The sequence below is a fragment of the Carlito syrichta genome, unplaced genomic scaffold (genome assembly GCF_000164805.1).
Source record: "Carlito syrichta isolate Samal-C Ts95f unplaced genomic scaffold, Tarsius_syrichta-2.0.1 Scaffold313477, whole genome shotgun sequence".
NCBI lineage: Eukaryota > Metazoa > Chordata > Mammalia > Primates > Tarsiidae > Carlito > Carlito syrichta.
In genome coordinates, this window is record NW_007257573.1 from 56,977 (window position 1) to 80,158 (window position 23,182).

At 36.9% G+C, this 23,182-nt stretch overlaps 1 protein-coding gene across 2 annotated transcripts in view; it reads right to left on the reverse strand.

The window, feature by feature from the left end:
* The window catches only part of ABI1 (abl interactor 1), a 77,465-nt gene that overhangs the window by 39,917 nt on the left and 14,366 nt on the right, over positions 1-23,182 (reverse strand). Inside the window, exon 1 of one of the 2 annotated variants that reach the window (XM_021718799.1) lies at positions 4,477-4,541. The exons of the other annotated variant lie outside the window; for it this stretch is intronic. Coding sequence (XP_021574474.1) covers positions 4,477-4,521 — 45 coding nt within the window. The 5' untranslated portion in view covers positions 4,522-4,541. Of the gene's footprint in view, positions 1-4,476; positions 4,542-23,182 lie in introns of those variants that run through there. 2 annotated transcript variants of the gene reach the window in all.

Consider the following 23,182-nt stretch of genomic DNA (forward strand, 5'->3'; position numbering starts at 1 on the left):
TCAGGCAATCCTTCCACCTCAGCCTTCCAAGTAGCTGGAACTACAGGCGCACACCACCACACCTGACTAATTTTTTGATTTATTGTAGAGACAACATCTCGTCAAGTTACCCAGGCTGGTCTAGAATCCCTGCACTCAGGCAATCCTCTCACCTCCGCTTTCCAAAGTACTGGGATTATAGGCGTGAGCCACTGCGCCCAGCTTGTGAATCCATTTTTATAAACTCAAACACAAGCAAAATGAAACAGTCATTGTTTAGAGATACCAACATATGTGGTAAAAAATATTTTTAAGTGCAAGGGAATGACAAACTTTCCCTTCAGGGCACAGAGAGAAGTACATAGGTAGGAGAAACAGAATTCATCATTTTCTAGTTCTTAGTTTTGGTGGTAGATTCACAGATGTTTATTTTATTATTACATATAACACACTGCAGAATAAATGTTAATAAGTATAAAATAATTGTAAAGGACTTAACTGCATAGAAAATACAAATAGAACACCAAGAAAAGAATAATTAATATTCCTAAGGCAGTATCAAAAGATGCCAAGGAAGGAAATCTCATTTTAGCCAGTCATATTTGGCAAGTTAAAAGAAGAAAGGAGAGGGGGGGAAAAGAGAAAAATCCAGCACAGGTAACAGCACAAGCCAAGGGAAAAAGGCATAAAAATATAACACTTGCTCAGATTAGAGAAAAGCTAAATAGGGATGAATAATAAGAAGTTGAACTCTACTCTTACTAAGAGTTAAAGAAAAGACTATGAAAACTAGGAAACCAAACTTTAAAATTTCTTCTTAAGGGGTCAAGCTGGTCTTTTATAAATATAAGCAGATTAGGAATTGAATAAGTAAATCAAATTGCATGGTAACAAAAATTCTAAAGGAAGGATTAAAATATTTCAAAAGTAATACTTTAGAAAGGAGAACATATTCTGAAACAAATGTGGAAATAAAATGATAAATTCCATAAGTAGACAAGACTTTAAAATTACCATTTAAGATACAATTATTTTAAACTGTATAGAAATATGTTGTTTTAATTGTGTTCTTTTTTCTTTCCCTTGTCATTTTGGAGGAGAAAAGATAATAAATATGCTTCTTTTAAAGATCTTCCAGAAAAAACCCTTCCTAATTAGCAAATGACAGGCAGACAGGAAAAAAGTATGATATAGCTACACTACTTAATGTTTCACATATTTTCTACAGTATTATATCAAAATGCCTACTATCCTCATAACTGCCACTACCACTACAGGGAGCGCATTATGGGTTTCAAGCAAAGAGCTTTGTATATCCATAAAAACACAATAAATGTTTGCTGAAAAAAATAACTACAGAATGAAAATCAAAATACTTTTGCCCTGAATAGAAAAAGGAGAGGAGTATAAAAAGGGTTAAAAAAAAAAAAAGTGTAAGACAGTTCTGAGACAAGCTACACAGAGAAAGCCTTCAGCCAAGAAAGAGACAATCTTTGTCTGTTACTGCTTATTTGGACCAGGCTCTGGAAATGGCCTTATGCCCAAAATTCTGTCTTACAGAGCTTTGTTCAATAAGCTTGAAACAAGGTCCCAATCAACTTCGAAGTTAACTTGATTCAGAATGACCTATATATATACACTATAAAACAGAGCTATTTAGAAAGATGAGTTGCAAAATCAGACTCTGAGCTGCAAAAACATAAAACACTTGCATCAAAATTATTCTGAAATATTTTAACTTGGGGAAAAACTGGATCCATAACTAACATTTTGGTCCATGTCTAATTTTTTTAGTACCACCCAATGAAACTTTCTATCTCCTCTCTGCCTTTTTATGAATGTAAGACAAACCATTTAACACTCCACATCATTATACATCATTCACCCAAAAAAGGTCATTATACATCATTCACCCAAAAAAGAAAAATGTTTTGCTTAATTTCATGCTAACCATTTTTGACCCAAACTAGGATCTAAGCTAAATATGAACTTTTAAGAAACCATAACACCACAGTTTGACTTCTAAACACTGGGTCATAAATTTGTACTTATTCTTCAACCTACTACTCTTTTTTTTTTGAGTTGGAGTCTCACTCTGTCGCCCAGACTGGAGTGCAGTGGCCGCTCCCGGTCACGCAGCCTCGACCCACTGGGTTCTGGTGATCCTTCCACCTCAGCCTTCCGAGTAGCTGGAATTACAGGCAAGCGCTACCATGCCCGGCTGATTTTTTGATTTACTGTAGAGATGAGGTCTTGCCAAGTTGCCCAGGCGGGTTTGAACCCATGGGCTCAGGCAATCCACTCACCTCAGCCTTCCAAAGCGCTGGGATTACAGGCTGAGCCGCTGAGCCACCGAACCCAGCTAAACCTACTATTCTTCACCTAAGAATTACTATTTGCTTTAGTATTTCAGAAGTGTCTTTTCTTAAAGAAATAGTATATTTAAAATCCTCAAGAAATATCAGGCAGAGTATAAATGACTAAGAATCAGGCTCAAGGACCAAAATGAACAGATTTAACAGGTAACTGTCCTATTTACTAACTGTGTGAATTTGGGTAAATTGTTTAACCACCCTATACCCTCAGTTTCCATACCAAACAGATGAGATTTAAAAACAAAAAGTAGTATCAACCTCACAGAGTTATTGTAAGAATTAAATGAGATGATATACATATATAAAAAATTTCAACAGTGTTTGACATGTTGAAAAAACTCAATAAATGTTAGCTTTCATTATTATTATTATATTTCCCAATTCATGTTTAAGTGTTTACCTTTTGAGTTTTCTTGATATCAGACCAGGAAACGCTTATAGCCAAGAACAAACAGCTGTTATTAGAAATCTTAGAAATCAGAAATTGTTACTTAGTTCATTTAAGATGCCCCACCCACATGACAAGCAGTGCAAAGCAGTATTATCAAAAAAGATTCAAATCCAATACTTTTAAGATTCAAATCCAATACTTTCAAATCCAATATTATACTCAATAACAGCCCTTTCTGAGTCTTCTTGTTGGAATAAGTTTGGTCCTATAATTCTTCTTACAAGCAATGACCACATTTGCAGGTATTTACATTTGCAGATATTTTATTGAGAAGATATTTAAAAGTAAAAGTTGATACTTCAGTTTAAATTTTGAGGACTGATTACACACTGATGTCTCTTTCACCTGAAACTACCAAAATAACTGTCAAAGAATTTATTTATATGTGTCTGTATGTGTGTTATATATATACATAACACACATACAGACACATATATATCCCCCCACCCGAAGGATGAGGGACAAGAACTTCCAATAAATCTTTGAGTATCTGAAATCAAATGGGTCTCAGACACTCAGACTAGTTTAAAAAAAAAAAAAAAAGGAGCAGCAGCAGCAAATGGAGGGAAGGTAGTTAAATAGAAGCAGCTATAACCTAGACATCCACATACAGTAAGGCAATTTATCCTAAAAGAAAAACCTTAAAAAGGCTCAGAATTTGGAGTGTCAGGTTCTACAGACTACCAAAGTAAGGAATAACAATGAAATGTCACTTCATATTCACTAGGATGGATATAATAAAATTTAATTTAATTTAATTTAAAAAAAAAACAACAGAGCTGGGCACCATGGTGCATGCCCTGTAATCCCAGATATGTGAGAGACTGACAGGAGAATCACCCGAGCCCAGGAGCTGAAGGCCAGCCTGGAAAACATAGCAAGACCTCGTCTAAAAAAAAAAAAAAAAAAAAAAAAGCCAAAACAGTGTTTATAAGGATGTGGAGAAACTGCAACCCTCATACACAGCTGGTGGAAATGTAAAATGGGGAGCCATTTTAGAAAACAGCTGGTAGTGCCACATATGGCTAAACACAGACTTACATGATCCAACAATTCCATTCCTGGGCATATAACCAATATAACTGAAAACATATGTCCACACAAAACCTGTACACAAACATTCTAACACCATTATTTATAATAGTCAAAAAGTAGAAACAACCCAAAAGTCTATTAACTGATAAATGGATAAATAAAATGTAATCTATCCATACAATAAAATATTTTTTGGCAATAAAAAGGAATGAAGTACTAATACATGTTACAACACAGATGAACCTTGAAAACATGCTAAGTGAAAGAAGCCATGACAAAGGACCACATATTGCATGAATCTATTTACATGAAATGTCCACGATGAAGAAATCTATAGAGACAAAAGGAAATTACTAGGTGCTTAGGGCTAGATAGAGAAAAGATGCTATGATTGGGGAGTGATTAGCTAAGGAGTCAGAGACTTTTGGAGAGATAATGAAAATGTTCTGGAAATTGATTATAGTGATGTATGTATAACTTTGTGAACATACCAAAGCATTGTATACTTCACACAGATAAATTACAAGATGTTAATTAAATCTCAATAAAACTTTATTTTTAAAGTGAAAGCAGAGCTAAAATCTAGAACTGAGTGTCTAAACATGGAACAATGGAATTCCCAATCTTTCCACTCACCATGTTCTCAGAATGCCAGCACCCCCTCTTAAATGTGATTCTCATGAAGGAAATTAGAAGATTCTTCACTGCAGAAACAGAATGGCACAAGAGAAAAGACTTCCATATATTGAAAACTGGAGGTGAACCTGTTCACAGCGTTATCACCCCACCAACTGATAGCCTATGTGACACACTTAAAGAGTTTCTATTTAAGCATTTTAGACCCTTATTCTTAAATATAAACAAACAACCGTGATCACCAGACTGAGGGTAACAGTTCATAAGAGGGAAGACCATAAAACAAATAAAACACAAAAAAGAACTTGAAACAACAACAAAAGATCTTTCAGGGAATAGAGGAATACTTAAATAAAAATTTTTAAAAGCAGCTGGGTGCAGTATATCATGACTGTAATTCCAATACTTGGGGAGGCTGAGACAGGAGAATCACTGGAGCCCAGGAGTTCACAACCAGTCTGGACAACAAAGTGAGACCCTGTCTCCATAAAACATTTAAAACTTAACCAGTCGTGGTGGCACATGCCTGTAGTCTATTTTCAAAGGCTGAGGCAGTAGGATCACTTGAGTCCAGGAGTTCAAGGCTGCAGTGAGCTATGATTACACCATCACATTCCAGCCTGGGTAACAGAGCAAGATTCTCCCTCCTTTAAAAAAAAAAAAAAAAAAAGCCAATACCATCAAGGTACAGTGGCATACACCTGTAATCCCAGCAACTCACTGGGACAGAAGGAACACTTAAGCCCAGGAGTTCAAGACTAACCTGGACAACATAGTAAAAGTCTGTCTCTAAAATAAAAATATTTTTAATAAAAAACTGTTTAAAAGACCAATACCAAGTAACATACCCGTTAAATTTCAAAACACTACAACTAAAGAGAATAAATATGCCAAAAGTATCCAGAGAGAAAAAGACAAGTCACCTCCAAAGGATCTGGAATCAGAAACACATCAGTCATCACAATGACAATACTAGAAGTTAGAAGGAAAGGATTACTGCCTTAAAAAAAAACGTTGACTTCTAAATTATGAACTTCTATTTGACATAGTACCAGAAGTGTCTGCAAGATCAGACAAGAAAAAGAAATAAAAGGCATACAAATCAGAAAAGAAGATGTAAAAGTATCTCTATTTGCAGATGATATGATCCAATATGCAGAAAATCCCAAAGATTCCATAAAAAATTAAAACACTGCTAGAACTAATAAATTAATTCAGTAAAGTTGCAGAGTACAAAATCAACATACAATAATCAGTAACATGTCTGTACATAAATAATAATATAGCTGAAAAAGAAATCAAGAAAACAATTCTATTTTTGATAGCATCAAAAAATATCTAGGAATAATTTTTACTGAGGTGAAAAATCTGCACACTGAAAATTATGAAACATTTATGAAAGAAGTTGAAAACACAAATGAATATAAAGATGTCCCATATTCATAGATAGAAATATTGTTAAAATGTCCATTTAAAAATGCCAAAATTTCAATGGCATTGTTCAGAAATAGAAAAAAAAAGAAATCCTAAGTTTTCTGAAGAACCGCAACACTCCAAATACCCAAAGTAATACTGAGAATTTTTTTTTAATGGGAGCATCAAACTCCTTGATGTAAAACTATATAACAAAGCTATAATGACTGAAACAGTATGGTCATGGCATAAAGCCAGAAACATAGACCAATGGAACAGAATAGAGAGCCCAGAAATAAATCCAAACATATACATAGTCAACTAATTTTCAGCTAGGACACCAAGAGAACACAATGAGGAAAAGATAGTCACTTCAATGAATGATGCTGGAAAAACTAAATTTTCACATGCAAAAGAATGAAATTTGAATTCTTATCTCATGCCATACGCAAAAATCAATTCAAAAATGGACAAAAGATCTAAATGTAAGACCCGAAACCATAAAATTCCTAGAAGAAAACACAGGGAAAAATTCCTTGACACTGGTCTTGGCAATGATAATTTTGGACATCATACCAAAAGCTCAGGTTACAAAAGCAGAAATAAATACATGAGACTACATTAAACTAAAAAGCTTCTGTGGACAGGTGCAGTGGCTTACACCTGTAATCCTAGCACTTTGGGAGGCAGAGTCAAGAGGACTGCCTGAGCCTGGGGTTCAAGACCAGCCTGGACGACTTGATAAGACCTCATCTCTACAATAAATCAAAAAATTAACTGGACATGGTGGTGCGTGCCTCTGGTTCCAGCTACTTGGAAAGCTGAGGCAGAAAGACTGCCTGAGCCCAGCAAGTTGAGGCTGTAATGACCATGAATGTGCCAATGTACTACAACCTGGGCAACAGGGTGAGACTCTGACAAAAAATAATAATAAAAAAATTAAAAATTAAAAAAATTTTCTGCATAGAAAAAAAATCAGCAAAATAAAATGACACCCTATGAACTGGGAAAAAATATTTGCAATTCATATATCTGGTAAGAAAGTAATATCTAAAATTTACATGTCCATAGCAGAAAAACATAACCTAATTGAAAAAAATGGGCAAAGGACCAGAATAGATATTTCTCCAAAGAAGGCATAAGAACGTCCAACAGGTATACGAAAAAGTACTCAACATCCTTAGTTATCAAGAAAATTAAAATTAAAGTCACTATGAGCTATCACTTCAGAACCTAAGGATGGCTATCAAATGTTGGCAAGGGTGTAAAGAAAAGGGAACCCTAGAGTACACTGCTGGTGGGAATGTAGACTTTTATAGCCATCATGGAAAACGTATGGCATTTCTAAGGAAATTAAAAATAGAACTACCATATAATGCAGCAATGCCTCTTTTGGGTACATAGCTAACAGAAATGAAATCACCACCTCATAACGGTATCTGCACTCTCATGATCATTGCAGCACTATCCAAAATAGCCAAGATAAAAAAACAATCTGTATCCACTGATGAATGGATAAAGTAAATGTTATACAGATATTATATATACGGAGAGCTACATATCTCATGGAATAGTATTCCACTTTTAAAAAAGGAAATTTAGGCTGGGTGTGGTGATTCACACCTATAATCCCAGCACTTTGGGAGGCTGAGGTGAGAGGATTGCCTGAGTTCAAGACCAGCCTGGGCAACTTGGTGAGACCTCATCACTACAATTATACAAAAAAAAAAATTAGCCGGGTGTGGTGGCACGCACCTGTAGTTCCACCTACTTGAAAGGCTGAGGCAGAGGGATCACCTGAGTTCAGCACATCACGGCTGCGGTGGCCATGAGCACGCCACTGCACTCTAGCCTGGACGACAGAGTAAGACTCACAACAATGATGACCTGGAGGACATTATGCTAAAAGTCTTCCATGATTTCACTTACACATGAATTTTTTTTTAAATTTTTAAAAAGAGCTCAAATATACTGAAATAGAGAATTAAACACTGGTGACCACAGGTGGAGTGGCAGGAAGGGATGGTGAGAAGTAAATCAAAGGATACAAAATGGCAGATAAGCATATGAACAAGTTTAGAGATCTAAAGCACAACATGAGGACCAAAGTTAGTAAGACTGTATTGTATAGTCAGTCACTTGCCACATAACATTGCAGTCAACAATGGACCACATATAACAGAGGTTCCATAAAATTATTATACTGTATTTTCACTATACTTTTTTATGTTTAGACACACAAATGCCTTTAGTACAGTAACAGACGGCTCAGATTGGTAGGCTAGGAACAATAGGCTACACCATATAGCCAGGTTGTATAGGAGCCTATATACCATGTAGGTTTGTCTACGTACAATCTATGATGTCCGCATAACAAAATCATCTAATGACATATTTCTCAGAATATATCCCTGTCATTAAGCAAGGGAGGACTCTATGAAAGATCTTTGTTAAATAAGTAGATTTTTGGTTGCTCTTGTCACCAAAAAAAAAAAAAAAAAGAGGAAATACGTGAGATTATAGATCTATTTATCTGGTTCACTATAGTAACTATTTAACTATTTCTACATATAATATCCCATAACATCATGCTGCAATCCTCAAATATGCACAATAAAGTTTATTTTTAAATCTAAGGGAATTGATTTTAGCCTAAAACTAAGGGCAGTACTGCATTGTGATAACAAGCAGATTCTAAAGACAGACTGCCTAGTTCATATAATTCCATTTAATAGCTGTATTACCCTGAATCAGTCACATTCATTTCTTTTTTGTTGTTTTTTTGGTTTTTTTGAGTTGGAGTCTCACTCTGTCATCCAGACTGGAGTGCAGTGGCTGCTCCCAGTCACCACAGCCTCGACCTGCTGGGCTCTGGCGATCCTTCCGCCTCAGCCTTCCAAGTAGCTGGAATTACAGGCGCGCGCTACCACGCCCGGCTCATTTTGATTTATTGTAGAGATGAGGTCTCGCCAAGTTGCCCAGGCGGGTCTCGAACCCGCGGGCTCAGGCAATCCACTCACCTCAGCCTCCCAAAGGCACGGGATTACAGGCTGAGCCACTGAGCCCGGCTCATTCATTTCTTTATGTATCAGTTCCTCATCTGTAAAATGAGGCTGCTATGAGAATGAATTAATTCATTGGTGTTCATGTATAGAGAAAGCCTGGTACACAATATGCAATATATAAGTGCACTAGAGAACACAACCAGGGATAGAAAGGGGTGGGACCATATTCTGCTTGTCATTATAATCCCTTAGGTAGCATCAGACTGACTTTTAATCACATACACCTATTATCAAGGGGAGGGAGTTGCTAAATTAAGTTCAATGATAACAGCTGGATACAGAAAAATGTCTCTATGCCTTTAGCTCAAATGAGATAAGCATAAAAACATAAAATTGAAAAACAAGAAACCTCAGCAGACAGTCAAGAAGGGAGCCAGGGCATGATGGTGTGAGGAATTCTTGGTCTGGTTGAATAGTAGGGTTGAGTTGTAAACCAGGACAAGCTGGATCATATTAAAGAAAAAAGGCATGCGCTGTTCATATCAGAATAAATTAGAGTGTTCAAATGGAGAAACTGAGTTTTAATCACAGTTAACTATAAGCCTTTTCACAGCTGAGATTCACTGAAGGTTTTTGATTGGGATTAAATTAAAAGCATTTTAAATTAAAAGATAACAGGAAAACAAAGCTAACAGACTTTACATCTTATTAAATTCATTAACACCTTGCTAATATAAGAAATGCCAATTGGGGCAATATGGTATACTAGATAACCTGAAATCTCTCCCACTATAAAACTACCTAAAAATGTTTGATAAGCCGGGCTCGGTGGCTCAGTCTGTAATTCCGCACCTTTGGGAGGCTGAGGTGAGTGGATTGCCTGAGCCCGCGGGTTCGAGACCCGCCTGGGCAGCGAGACCTCATCTCTACAATAAATCAAAAAATTAGCCGGGCTTGGTAGTGCACGCCTGTAGTTCCAGCTACTTGGAAGGCTGAGGCGGAAGGATCGCCGGAGCCCAGCAGGTCAAGGCTGCGGTGGCTGGGAGTGGCCACCACTGCACTCCAGTCTGGGCGACAGAGTGAGACTCCAACTCAAAAAAAAAAAAAAATGCTGTGAAAGCATCTTTTAAAAATTCACAGTCCAATGCTAAAGAGAGTAAAGAAAGTCCAGGACAGCAGGAAGAAGGGATGACTAAAACTCAGGGTGGAAAACACAAAAAAAATCTGCAGCTACTGTAGTAGCTTATTGGCCACAAACAAAGAAGTGTGGACTTTTATGCCACATTGAGACAAATAAAAAACACCTTTGGGCTTGCTGAAGGAGGGAAGTTAAAATTGATATGGCAAAAGAGACTTTGCATATGTGACTAAATTAAGAATCTTGACACTCACACCTGTAATCCCAGCACTTTGGGAGGCCAAAGCAGGAGGATCACTTGAACCCGGGAGTTCAAGACCAGCCTAGACAACAGCAAGACCCCATCTCCACAAAAAATACAAAAATTAGCTGGCTGTGGTGGAATGTGCCCATAGTTCCAGCTACTCGAGAGGCTGAGGTGGCAGGATCTCCTGAGCCTAGAAAGTCAAGGCTGCAGAGAGCCATGACCATGCTACTGTATTCCAGACTGGGTGACAGAGTGAAACCCTGCCTATAAATAAATAAATAAATAAATAAATAATAAATAAATAAGATGAGATAAGATCTTAAAATGAACTCACAATCAAAATTTACAAAACACATCAGGAAACAATTCACCACAAGCAAGAGTTAACATACATACAACACATGCATATATATGTAGCACATATATAACAAGATCTCTAAAAAATAATCCAAAAGAAAGCAAGAAAGAAAAGAGGATGATATATGAGTAGAAAACGTAAAATAATGATGGTTCAGCTGAATTCAAATATGTCAATAACTATATTAAATGTAAATGTAATAAATACTCCCATTAAAACAACTATCACACTGTATTTTTTGAACCCAGTTATATTCTTAGCAGAGACAAATCTTTCAAAACAGAAAAAAGTTGCAAGTAAAAGAATGGAAAAGATATATGTTAATATACAGTATATTAATAACATCAAGATAGGCTATAGTCAAAAAGAATTCCTAGAGGCAGAGGGTCCTTTATTCCATAATAACGCAGTATGTTCTCAAAAATATCTTTAAATAAACTTAAATACTTAATGAAAGCTTTATAATTTACACTTTGCTCTTGAAAAAGAACAAACCAAAAGCATTAGAGAAGCTGCTTGCCACACTTCGGGAGGGGGAGAATTGGAAAAAAATGAACACGTGCTTGCACATAAAACTGCAGGTGGCTAGAAAGGAAACCAATTAAAGTGGGGAAAAAAATCTAAACTTCTAAAAATAGGCTTGTAACAGTAATTCTGACTGCCTTCACTTGGATTTTCAAATTATTTCACAGCTAAAACTGAGTGATCAAATGTGTACAATTTGTTTTTAACTAAGAGGTCTATTTTAGAATAAGTTCTGCCATAATTAAATACACTTATTTATGCCTTAGAAGTTCTCAAGTACCACTTGCAATTCAAAAGCCAAAAAGAATCTGTCAATTAGAAAAGATGTTAATGACAAATTATAGCAAAATAAGTTATTCCTGATTAGTTGAAAAAAATTCCTATGACAGTACGTTTCTCTGGTCTCTTACAAAATATTTTTAGGGTTACTACATCTTGATGTGCATGCCAAGCTCTTTATATGTTTCCTCTAGATTTAAAGATTATCACAAGCCCCAAAACTAAAAACACAAAAGTTTCAGAAAAAACTTTTCGAACAAAAAAACTAAAAACACAAAAAATTTTTGAAAAAAAGCTAAGACAATGGGGAGTGGTTCTTAAATAGAAACTACTGCCTTCAAAATCATCTTTAATGTATCACCTGAATCTAATCACAAGCAAACATTAAACATACCCATACTGAGAGATATTCTACAAAACAGCTGACCCATACATTTTCAAAAGTATCAAAGTCAGGTAAGTCAAGAGAAGACTAAGGAATTGTACCAAACTGAAGAAAATTAAGGAGACATGACTTACAAACGCTTTTGCACTAAAGCCTTTCCTATAAAGCCACTGGAACAATCGGCAAACTTGAATGGAATTCAAGGATTAGATAGATGGCAAAAGTGTATCAATGGTAATTATGCATCTTTGATGAGCGCATTGTGGTTATGAAGTAGGGTGTACTTGCTGCTAGAAAACACATACCATAGTATTCAGGGGTAATGGGACATCCTATCAGCAAGCTATTTTCAAACTGTTCAAAATAAACTCTTTATCCTGTACTTGTAACCTTTCTACAAGTTTAAAACTGTCTCCCCCAAAATATTTTAAGTCACCCTTATTACTTGGTCATAAAAATGAACATAGGACATTCTAAATCATAGGTTTTAGTATTGATCAGGGTATTTAGTAATCAATGTTTCATTAAGCTAAGGAGGAACACAACCAACCCAAGAAGATTTCTCTAAAAAAGAGGTACACTGATTTTTCATCAACTGAAATTAAAAGGGGGTGGCTCCATTCAAAACTGTGGATAATTCTTTTTTTTTTTTTTTGAGTTGAAGTCTCACTCCATCACCCAGGCTGGAGTGTAGCGACACACGCATAGCCACCCCAGCATCGACCGGTTGAGCTCTGGTGATCCTTCTGCCTCAGCCTTCCAAGCCTTCCAGAGCTACAGGCATGCACTACCACATCTGGCTATTTTTTAAATTTATTGTAGAGACGAGGTCTTGTCAAGTTGCCCAGGATGGTCTCGAACCCATGGGCTCAGGCAATCCACTTGCCTCGGTCTCCCAAAATGCTGAGATTACAGGCTGAGCCACTGAGCCTGGCCTGTGGATAACTCTAATGGCCCTAAATTCTTCATCATGCTCCTCCAAAGAGATGCTGTGATCTTCCTACCATGCTAACATCCTTCTTTTTTAAAATTGTTAAATAGATGTGTGCATGCATGTATACTCATATGTGTGCAGGTAGGAGGTAAGTCAGAAAGGAGTGAAAGAAAGAAACCAAACAAAAGTTGGATTAAGAACTAAAGGATGAGTGGGAGTTACCTAGCATGTCTGTAACAATATATACCAAGACATTGACATGGGAGACAATATTTATTATCCTTTGAAGTTGAAAGTCCAAGAAGGGGCTGGCACAGTGGCTCATGCCCGTAATCCTAGCACTTTGGGGGCTGAGGTAGGAGGATTGCTTGAGCACAGGCAACATGGCAATACCTCATCTCTACAAAAAAAATTTAAAAAATTAGCCAGGCGTGTTGGCACCTACTTGTAGACCCAGTTACTCAAGAGGCTAAAGCCAAAGGATTGCCTGAGCCCAGAAGGTCGAGGCTGTGGTTGAGTCATGATCATGCCACACAAGCCAGCCTGGGCAACAGAGTGAGAGCTCCTGGCTCAAAAAAAAAAAAAGAAAAAAATTAGGATGAGGTTAAAAATTAAGGTAGATGCCAGATCTTTAAAGAGTCTTTAAATGCCATTAAATGAGTTCAAGATACTTTTTTCTTCTAGTCAGTAATTTCCAAATCATTTTTATTGTTCAAACTAATTTCAAATCAAGTCTTACATAGAATATAAACAAAAAAATTGCACTGTCCTATCTAAAGTGGGAAGAGGGTGTTTTAGAACTTCACCAACCGAGGCTCCTGCTTATCTAAATAAGGGCAAAGGCAATAACAGGCAATTGTTTGAGAGAGAGAAGGCAATATCACAAATAATATACAGCAGGGACATAGCCAGACTTCTGATCAGAAATTGATGAAGTATTTCAATTAGGATCATTCATGGAGCATTTATGTTCAAAGTAATAGGCACAGAAATTCAACTTAAAAAAAGGAGTGATGAGGGGAAAGGAGAACACAATGAAAGATACAGGAAACAGTCCTAACAGCAGGAGTAGTATCTCAGTCCAGAATGACAAAACGAAGGAGAGGTTACCAGAACAAAGAAGAGAAGATCATATAAAGAAGGCCACCATGAGGGGTGTAGTGATCTGTCTTGGGACACAGTCAGACCAAGGTAACCTCACAGGGAAGGAACCAGAGAAATAAATAGTGAGAGCTTACCTTTCTCACTGCTTCCAACTGCTTATTTCCTAACTGGCTGTACTCTGAAGCCAAAGTCACTGATGCTCACTGACATAATCCACGCTAGTAAACCTCCTCCCAGGGCAAAGACCAGAAGAAAAAGAGTAGAAAGTAGATTAGGAAGATCAAACAGAAAATGTCTATCACGTAGGGGTTTATACTAAGAAAGCAAACCAAGCCTTCTGGGACCAAGGAAAAAGGTTTCCACGAGGCAGAGACAATTAAGCTGAAGCCTGAAGTATGTGCAGGAGTTAGGCCGCAGACAGATGGGAGAGATATTCCAAGCAAAGGACTTGCCACTACAAAGGTACACTGCTGGAATGTAAATAATTTAGGATGTTTGAAGCATAAAGTATGAGGCAAAAAGGGAAAGGAATAAGACTAGAGAAGCAAACAGAAATAAGATCTTGCATCAACACCATCCTTACCTTTACTTTTACCCTGAAGGCAAAGTTTAAGAATTGATATCTGATATCTGATACAAGTGAACGTGAGTTTTTAATAAAAGTATAGGCACAGTGGTTTTCTTAAATGACTGAAGCCAATTCACTCTTATTTCTTGGTTGAATGGCTCCTGCTTGGTCATTTCTCACAAGAGTGCTGAGTACAGGGAACAATACAAACACTGGTAATATTAAATCACAGATTCTAAACCACATCATCCATTTTTTTGACTTTGTCACGGAACAGGCAAGCAAAGATATGTTTAGCGATCACAGTAAATAATCTTTTTAAGATTCCGAACCAAATAATTGATAATTCAAATAATTCAAATTTGATACTACAGTGCATTTTGCTTCATCATGAAAAGCCTTCTAAAAACAAAATTGATGTCTGCACCCTATTTGCAAAGAACTACAGATTTTTTTAAATGCCACATTGATGAAGGCTTGAGATCTACCCCTTGCCCAATCCTATGGAAGACACTAGGGAAACAGTGACAAGTAAAATAGATAAGCCTCCTGTCATCATTAAACTTACCTTTAAAGAAAAGACTGCCATTAAATAAGCAAGCATAAAAATAAAATTACAAATATGTTATGGGCTACAAATAAAAGAATAAGGTAAAAAAATGTCATTACATTCAGAACAAAGTTATCATTGATGACTGCAAAAACAATATCCAGGGAGTAGAAAGAAAGTGAAATTACAATGGACTGAAGCATACATATGCCTGGAGAAAGAAGAAGCCAATAAACAACAGCATATTCAAGAACTTACTGTAAACTGTCAAGAGAGAAAAGGTAAAATCTCAAAGGGCAGGATTAGGAAAGCTTATTTTAAGATGAGAAACCACAAACACATTAAATGCTGATTGGAAGTGTGAGCACAAGAGAGGCTGAATCTAAGAAAAAGGATAATGAATGTGATGACTAATAATACTACTATATAAAGCTAAATGTTTTATATGTAATTCCTTATTTAATTTCTAAGGTTAACACTATTAACCCAATTTTGATGAGAAAATTAAACTCAGAGTAAGGTAATTTGGACAAAACACACAGTAATAGAACCGGGATTTAAATATAGGTCTTTATGATTCCAAAGCATACCATACCACATTGCCTTATTCATTCAACAAATACTTATCAAACTACTTAAGTGCCAGTTACTGGATATTAAAGATATAGAGATGAATAAAACATGATCCTTACCTTTAAAAAGTAAGGTAGGAAAGACAGATACAGACCAAAATAAATGATAGAGTGGGAACAAGTTAGATGGTATAGCACAAAAAGAGAGCCATTAACTCTATCCTAAGCAATCAGTAAAGACTGCAGATGATGCTTGTAGTAAGTAGAACAGAGACAGCACAAACTGAATTCTAGGTAAGACAAATAACTTATGGAAAAGCAAAGAGACACAAATTTACATGCTGTGTTTGGAACACTTCACGAAGTTGAGCATGGTGTAAGTACGATGACAGTTGGAAGAGACCAGATCAAGAAGCCTTCTATGCCATGCTAGGGAATCTGAATTTTAAACTATAGGAAGTGAAAAACCATTTTCTAGACTTTGAAACAAGTTTAGGCTACTGTGAAGACTCAGACTTAGGAGCTTTGAGCTGTAGCCTGGTAGAATTGCTTACAGACAGCCAAAAGAACATGAGATTTGAAAGGATACCTAGGAGTTTGAGACCAGCTTAGGCAACATAGTGAGGCATCGACTCTATTAAAAAAATTTAAAATCAGCCGGGCGTGGTGGTATTCTATTGTAGTTCCAGCTAGGAGGCTGAGGCAGGAAAATCACTTGAATCCTGGAGTCTATGGCTACAGTAGCCATGACTGAGCCATTGCACTCTAGCCTGGGCAACAGAATAAGACACAGACTCAAAAAAAAAAAAAAGGATTTTTCTCAAACTATTTATAATTAGGCTGTAAGAAGGAAGATTCCAACTTCCCTTTTTGAAAAAAAAAAGTGGTTTTTACTTTAAGTGAAATAAGAACAGTCCCCTGTTATACTACTAATTAGGATACAATAGTTTAGTCTAAACTTCATAATCAGTAGGGAGGGGGTTGGAGATTTGCTTTCTCAACTCTACAAATACGAGAGAATATCTGAGGTAGAATGTGGGCTTGGGTGACTCATTTCTCCAAAAGCATATTGAACAGAAGCAGGACAGCCTGCTGTTTACCTTGAAAGTAAAGAACAGTGCCTCCAATTTCTAAAAGACATTGTCTTTCCCTTGATTCAGGGCTTAATGACATCAGTCTACCATCTGATGGTTCAGGAACACTGATATTTGTTTTATTTCTGTTAAGCATGTTGCTCTGACTCAGGAACTGTATAATTCCAGCACCAAGTAGATATAAGAAGTACAGAAGAAACCAAAGGATACCATTTAATCCCCTAACACAAGTCATCATTTGGCCTCATCAATGAAACCAAATCAAAGGAAAATAAACTGTAAGTTAGAACTTTATTTTTCCAAACTGTCCTTCAGGTACTTCCCTCATTCCAAACATTACACCATACATCCTAGTCACCCTGAAAAAGCTACCCATGTCTTTGTCTAATGCCATTATCTCAGACTGGAATGCATTTTTACTCCACATAAACACAATAAATGCACAGGCTTCCTTCCAGACTCAGTTCAAATGTCACTTCTTCAGCATATGCTATAAAACTAGTTCATTCAATCTTCACTCCACCCTCCCCACCTCTGCCCAAAAAGTACTTTCTTATACTACAAAAGCTAAAAAGCAAAAATCAATATCGTCCAATTGTTCCCACCACCAGGGTTCTGGATACAATCTCTGATCTATCAACAAAATACTTTCATGAGACATGGAAACTGAAAGTGAGGGAGATCTCTAACTATCCAATCTTTTATATTTTCAAGCAAGTCAAGAAATAAGGTTTTTGTCCCAAGTGATGTGCCAATGTCCATTCTCCAATTCTTTGGATGCCAAGAGACAATAGCACTAGAGGCAGCAGCTGGACTCCAGGTTCCAATGCCCAGTCATCAGCTTTGTGGATATCAAGAAGCAGTTCAGGCAGCAACAGTGGCAGAAGCTTTCTAAGCTATGGCCCAAAATCCCTGGATCAGGTTCTTAAACTCAGTAATTCCAGTGGCACCTTCAGTAATTATAGCTAAATCCCTAGGTAAGTTCTTACGAGTTCTAGAACTTATTGGTGGGCATCTAATTTATATTTAAAATAGCTGGAATAGCTTCAGATTCCAGTACCTTGACATATTAACTAAACAAGTAACACCTTACAGAAGAAGCACACCAAGAAGGAGAAAAAGTAAACACCGGTGTTAAGACTATCAAATTGTTAAGTGTATGCGAGACGTTAAATACATGAGAAAATAACTGAAGAAGAATGAGACTTGAAGCAGTATCCTGAAATTCCCTTTGACCAAGGAGGAGAAAAGGTACCATCAGTGTTAAGACTAGCAAATTGTTAAGTATAGGTTAGACCTTAGAGACATGAGAAGAACACTGAAGAATGACACTGGATCAGTATCTTGAAATTCCCTTTGACTATAAAATGTTTTAAATCTCTGAATCCAGGCATGGACAAACAAAGGAACAGTTATTTGTCCTACATGTTTATTACCTCAATTTCAATCTCTACTGATTATATTTTCTCTTGAATATTGATAGTGTTTCCTCGTTTCCTCATAGATCTGATAATTTTAGATTACTCCTGTATGTAGTAAATGATAGTTCTAGATCCTGCTATAGTCCTTTGAAAACTGCTTATATTAAACTTAGCTTGACTTTATCCCTCATGATGGGCAGCAGCAGAAATCTTTGTTCATTTCTTTTAGCCTTGGCTGGGTTGTATGCAGTTTGTTCCACACACAGCTCAGTCTGTGCTATGAGCAAAGTATTAATGCAAAATTTGAGACTCTTTTCCCTCTCACTTTCCAGCTGTTGTGGTCACCATAAACTCTGCTCTCTGGGTCGCAAGATACCTGCAGTTTTCTTTCTGAGTTGTAGCAGTCTACCATGGTGCCAACTGGCTATAAAAACAGTAAATCCACCAGGGCTGTTTCATTTTTAAAGTGTCAACTAACACCCCTCCTCCCTAGTTTCTGTTTGCTACTTGCTGCTCTTCAGATAGTCTTTGCCTTTTATATTTTGTTAAGAGTTTAAGTTACTGTGGCAAGACTAATTTGATAGGAACTATTCTGTCATTACCACCAGAAGAATGCTTGGTTGATTTACTGTGGAATAGAAACAAAGTCCATACTTTTGCCCCTATTCTCCTTTTCCCAAAAATAAATTTTCTAGTCCTCTAAGGTTGATAATTCAAGTCTCCTTCATTCTTTGTTCATTCAGAGATGGAATGATGGGTTGTTGTGTATGCATGTGTCAGAAGAACATAACTGGAATGCAGAACAGTTTGAGTGAGTATAACCATATATTTCACAGATCAATAAGTTGTTTTAGGCCAGGTGCAGTGGCTCACACCAGTAATATCAGCACGTTGGGAGGCTGAGTTGAGGCAGAAGGATGGCTTGAGCCCAGGAGTTCAAGACCAGCTTGGGCAACATAGTAAGACCATGTATCTACCAAAAAAAAAATTAAAAAATTAGCCAGGTGTGGAAGGTGTATCTACCAAAAAAAGCCAGGTATCTACCAAAAAAAAAAAAAATTAAAAAATTAGCCAGGTGCATGCCTGAAGTCCTAGCTACTTGGGAGACTAAGGCAGGTTGATTGCTTAAGCCAGGAGTTCAGGTCTGCAGTACACCGCAATCATGCCACTGCACTACAGCTCGGGTGACAGAGTGAGATCCCAACTCAAAATTAATTAATTAATTGCTTTTAAAAGACTCAAGAAGAAACGGGGAGGGGTGAGAGACAGAAAAGGGGAAGAAGGCAAGTGGGAAACAGGGAGGGAGAGAGACAAAAAGAAAAAGAGAGAGAAACAGAAAGTTTTGCTGCCAATTTTACTGTCCAATTAAGACACTCAAAAAATATTACTACTAACCGTCATTTTAACACCAAAAAACAGGGGCAAATCTTAGAATCAATATGAGTATTATTGGACAACATTCCATCAAGTTATAATATACAGGAACACTAGATTTACCTTACTCTTCTTCCTTCACAAACCAGAAACAGCTATGAAAAACAGAACTAGTTTTGGAACTACAACATAAAACCAATAAAAACTCTGGGCACTGAAGCATGGTGGAGCTTCCTAGTTGGTGAACACACTGATGTGCCAGGAGGGTAATATACCCTGATTCCACAGAAAGAGGGCACAGAAGCTCTGTGTTTTGGAACCTACCAGACCTTGCCCTATGTGTCTCCTCATTTGGTTGTACATTATCTGTATGCTTTAAATAAAACTCTAATCATAAGGACAGTGTGTTCCTGAATTCTGAGTCATTCTTGTAAATTATCAACCATGAGGTGGGTTGTTGGAACCCCTCCGATTTGTAGCCAGTTGGTCAAAAGCATGAATAGAACGGGGAACACTACTAGCCACTAGCAACTGAATTAGAGGCAGACTTGTGGAACTGACTCCTTACCTTGTGACATCTGCACTAACTACAGGTGGTGGTCAGTTTCAGAATAGCACTGATGTACTCCAGCTGATGTGAGAATAATGCCAACTCCCTAATGGAACTTATCCCATCATATCTAATACAAGTGAACCCCTATATGCTGAGGATATAGAAAGAATGAAGCCTCAAACATGTACAATTTGTATCCTCACAAAATTTGCACTAGCCCCATTCCTCATTATTTTGTCTTCTTCAAATATTTTAGCAAATCAACCTCCAGAAAAATAATCTTTAAAAAAAAACCTATTACTATAAGTAGTTGGAGAAACTGGTGTTAAATACCAGAACATTTTCCAGAATTCTTGAAGTAAATTATTGTATAATATTGTATCAGAGGTTGACAATAAGTCTTTTAGGCTTTGTAGTCCATACAGTTTCTGCCATAACTGCTCAACTTTGCCACTGGAGTAGCAAAAGCAGTCATATCAATATGTAAACAAAAGAGCACAGCTATGTTCCAATAAAACTTTATTTACAAAAATGGAGGGCAGAGGACTAGATTTTGCCCATGGATCACAGTTTACTAACCCCTGTACTCGATTTGTTTAAATAAACACAAAGTATGTAACTCTTCTGATGGCACAAAGGTCTGGTTACCACACCAATAACTAATAGCCTGAGAGATAAATTTAGTATATCTGGTCTTTTAAAAAAAGTTTTTTCGGCTGGGCTCGGTGGCTAAGCCTGTAATCCCAGCACTTTGGGAGGCCGAGGCAAGTGGACTGCCTAAGCCTGCAGGTTCAAGACTGGCCTGGGCAACTTGGTGAGACCTCATCTCTACAACTAAAAAAGAAAAGCCAGGCATGGTAGTGTGCGCCTGTAGTTCCAGTTACTTGGAAGGCTGAGGCGGAAGAATAGCCAGAGCCCAGTAGGTCAATGCTGGGTTGGCCCTGAGTGTGCCACTGCACTCCAGCCTGGGCAACGGAGTGAGACTCCAATTCAAAAAAATAAAAAATAAAATTTTCAACTGAACTTAAAATTTATTATGCAAATCATATTTTAGCGAAAAATGTGCTTCCTTGGCAGAACATGTTGGAAGGGAAGAGAGGGGGATGGGAGGAGAGGAGAGGGGAAGGAAGGAGAAAAGGGAAGGAGGGAAGGGAAGGAGAGGAGAGAGGAGGGGGAGGGAAAACACAAAGGAAGAAAACCAAAGTGTATTAGAAATCACTGCTATATTTTAGAGTGATTTAATTTAACTTCAAAAATTTCAGATCATATCTAAACATTAAAATTCATAAATTTCCTCAATTAACATGAAAGTATGTGTCAAGTACCAGGTTCTGTGCTAGCTGCTATATTCTTTATTAGTGTTCCTCCACTATAGCATGTTCCTCTAGAAATTTACCTTGCTAATAACTATAACTCAAGCATACATGTTTAATTAATCTGAATAAAAGATGTCTTCCCTTCAAAGAAGAGGGTGAAAAAATTTGATCTAAATCATTTTACTGTTGATCCTCAATATTTACCAGAAAAAAAGGGAAGTTAGCAATTGTTTAGGTCAGACATCAGTCTTAAAATAACAAGGTTGAAGATTTTAAAAATACTATTTTATAAAAGGACTTGGCAGAAAACTTGAATTTTTTTATGTTTTTCTAGTGATTTTAAGACTATTATACAATTTTATAACATCCTTTTAAGATCCTTTTAATCCATTTCATGAAATTGACAAGAATCAATCTCTACCAAAGATTTAAACAAATATTGAGATATATCACATTTACAGCTGATTTATCATAACATGTATATCAGATTCCTAGAGCTACTGTAACAAAACACCACAAATTCAATGGTTTAAAATAAAAGAAATTTTCCTCTTCCAGTTCTGGAGGCCAGAAACATGAACTGAGTCTTTACAGGACTAAATCAAGGAGTCAGCTGGGTCACTCTCCCTCAAAAAGCTCCAGGGAGAATCTCTTTTCCAGTCTCTTCCAACTTCTGGTGGCTACTGGCATGCCTTGACTTGTCATGACATCACTCTAATCTCCACTTCCATTTTCATATCACTTTCTGCTCTTCGTGTTAATTCCTCCTCTGCCTCCCTCTTATCAAGACATTTCTGATTACATTTATGGCCCACTGCATAATCCAGAATAATCTTCCTATCTCAAGATCTTTAATTTATATTTATAAAGTGTCTTTTTGCCATATAAGGTAACATTCCCAGGGATTAGGACCTAGGAACTTTGAGGGTCATTACTCAGCCTAGCAAGGTTCATTTTAGAAGTATTAGGTATGTATACAAATCCACTGGAATACTAAATACTGCAATTAATGTATTTTTCTCACAGTAAGTCAGCCAATCAAGTGAGTGCCGCTACATGCTCCTAGCCATTGGCACTGATTCAACATATCATGCTTTTCTCATTTTGAATCATACTCATCCCATCTACAGCATATCTTTGTGCTATTATAAAAGTTTCTGGTAAAAAGTTGATATTCATAATAGTCAACAAAAAATATAAAAGTGATAGCATAAAAGTAATAAAAAATGACTTAAAACTGCTATATTAATTTGCTAGGGCTGCCATAACAATGTACCATAGATGGGGTGGTGGCTTAAACAACAGAATCTTATTTTCTCACAACTCTGGAGGCTAGAAGTCCAAGATCAACATGTTACCAGGACTGCATTCTTCTGAGGGCCTCTCTCCTTGGCTTAGGAATGGCCATCTTCATTGTATAGTCAAGGTCTTTCCTCTGTGTGTGTCTGTAACCTAATCTCCTCTCCTTATAAGTATCAGTCATACTAGATAGAGCCCACCCTAATCAGTTTACTAAGTTACTTTTAACTCAGTTACTCAGTTATTTCTTTAAAGACCGTATCTCCAAAGAGTCACATTCTGAGGTATTGAGAGTTAGGACTTCAACATTTAAACTTGGGGAGGATACAACTCAGTCAGTAACTAGTACCAAAGAAGAGTAGCATGCCTAATGTTATCATCATGAAACACCTATAATATACTGGTTGAGGAAACCTAAGATAAAAATCAACAAGTCATTAAAGATCAGCAGAAGTCCCTTGATATTATGGAAAAGGGCAACAAAAATATCACCTAAGAATTGCATGACAAGCCAGGCTCGGTGGCTCAGCCTGTAATCCCGCGCCTTTGGGAAGCTGAGGTGAGTGGATTG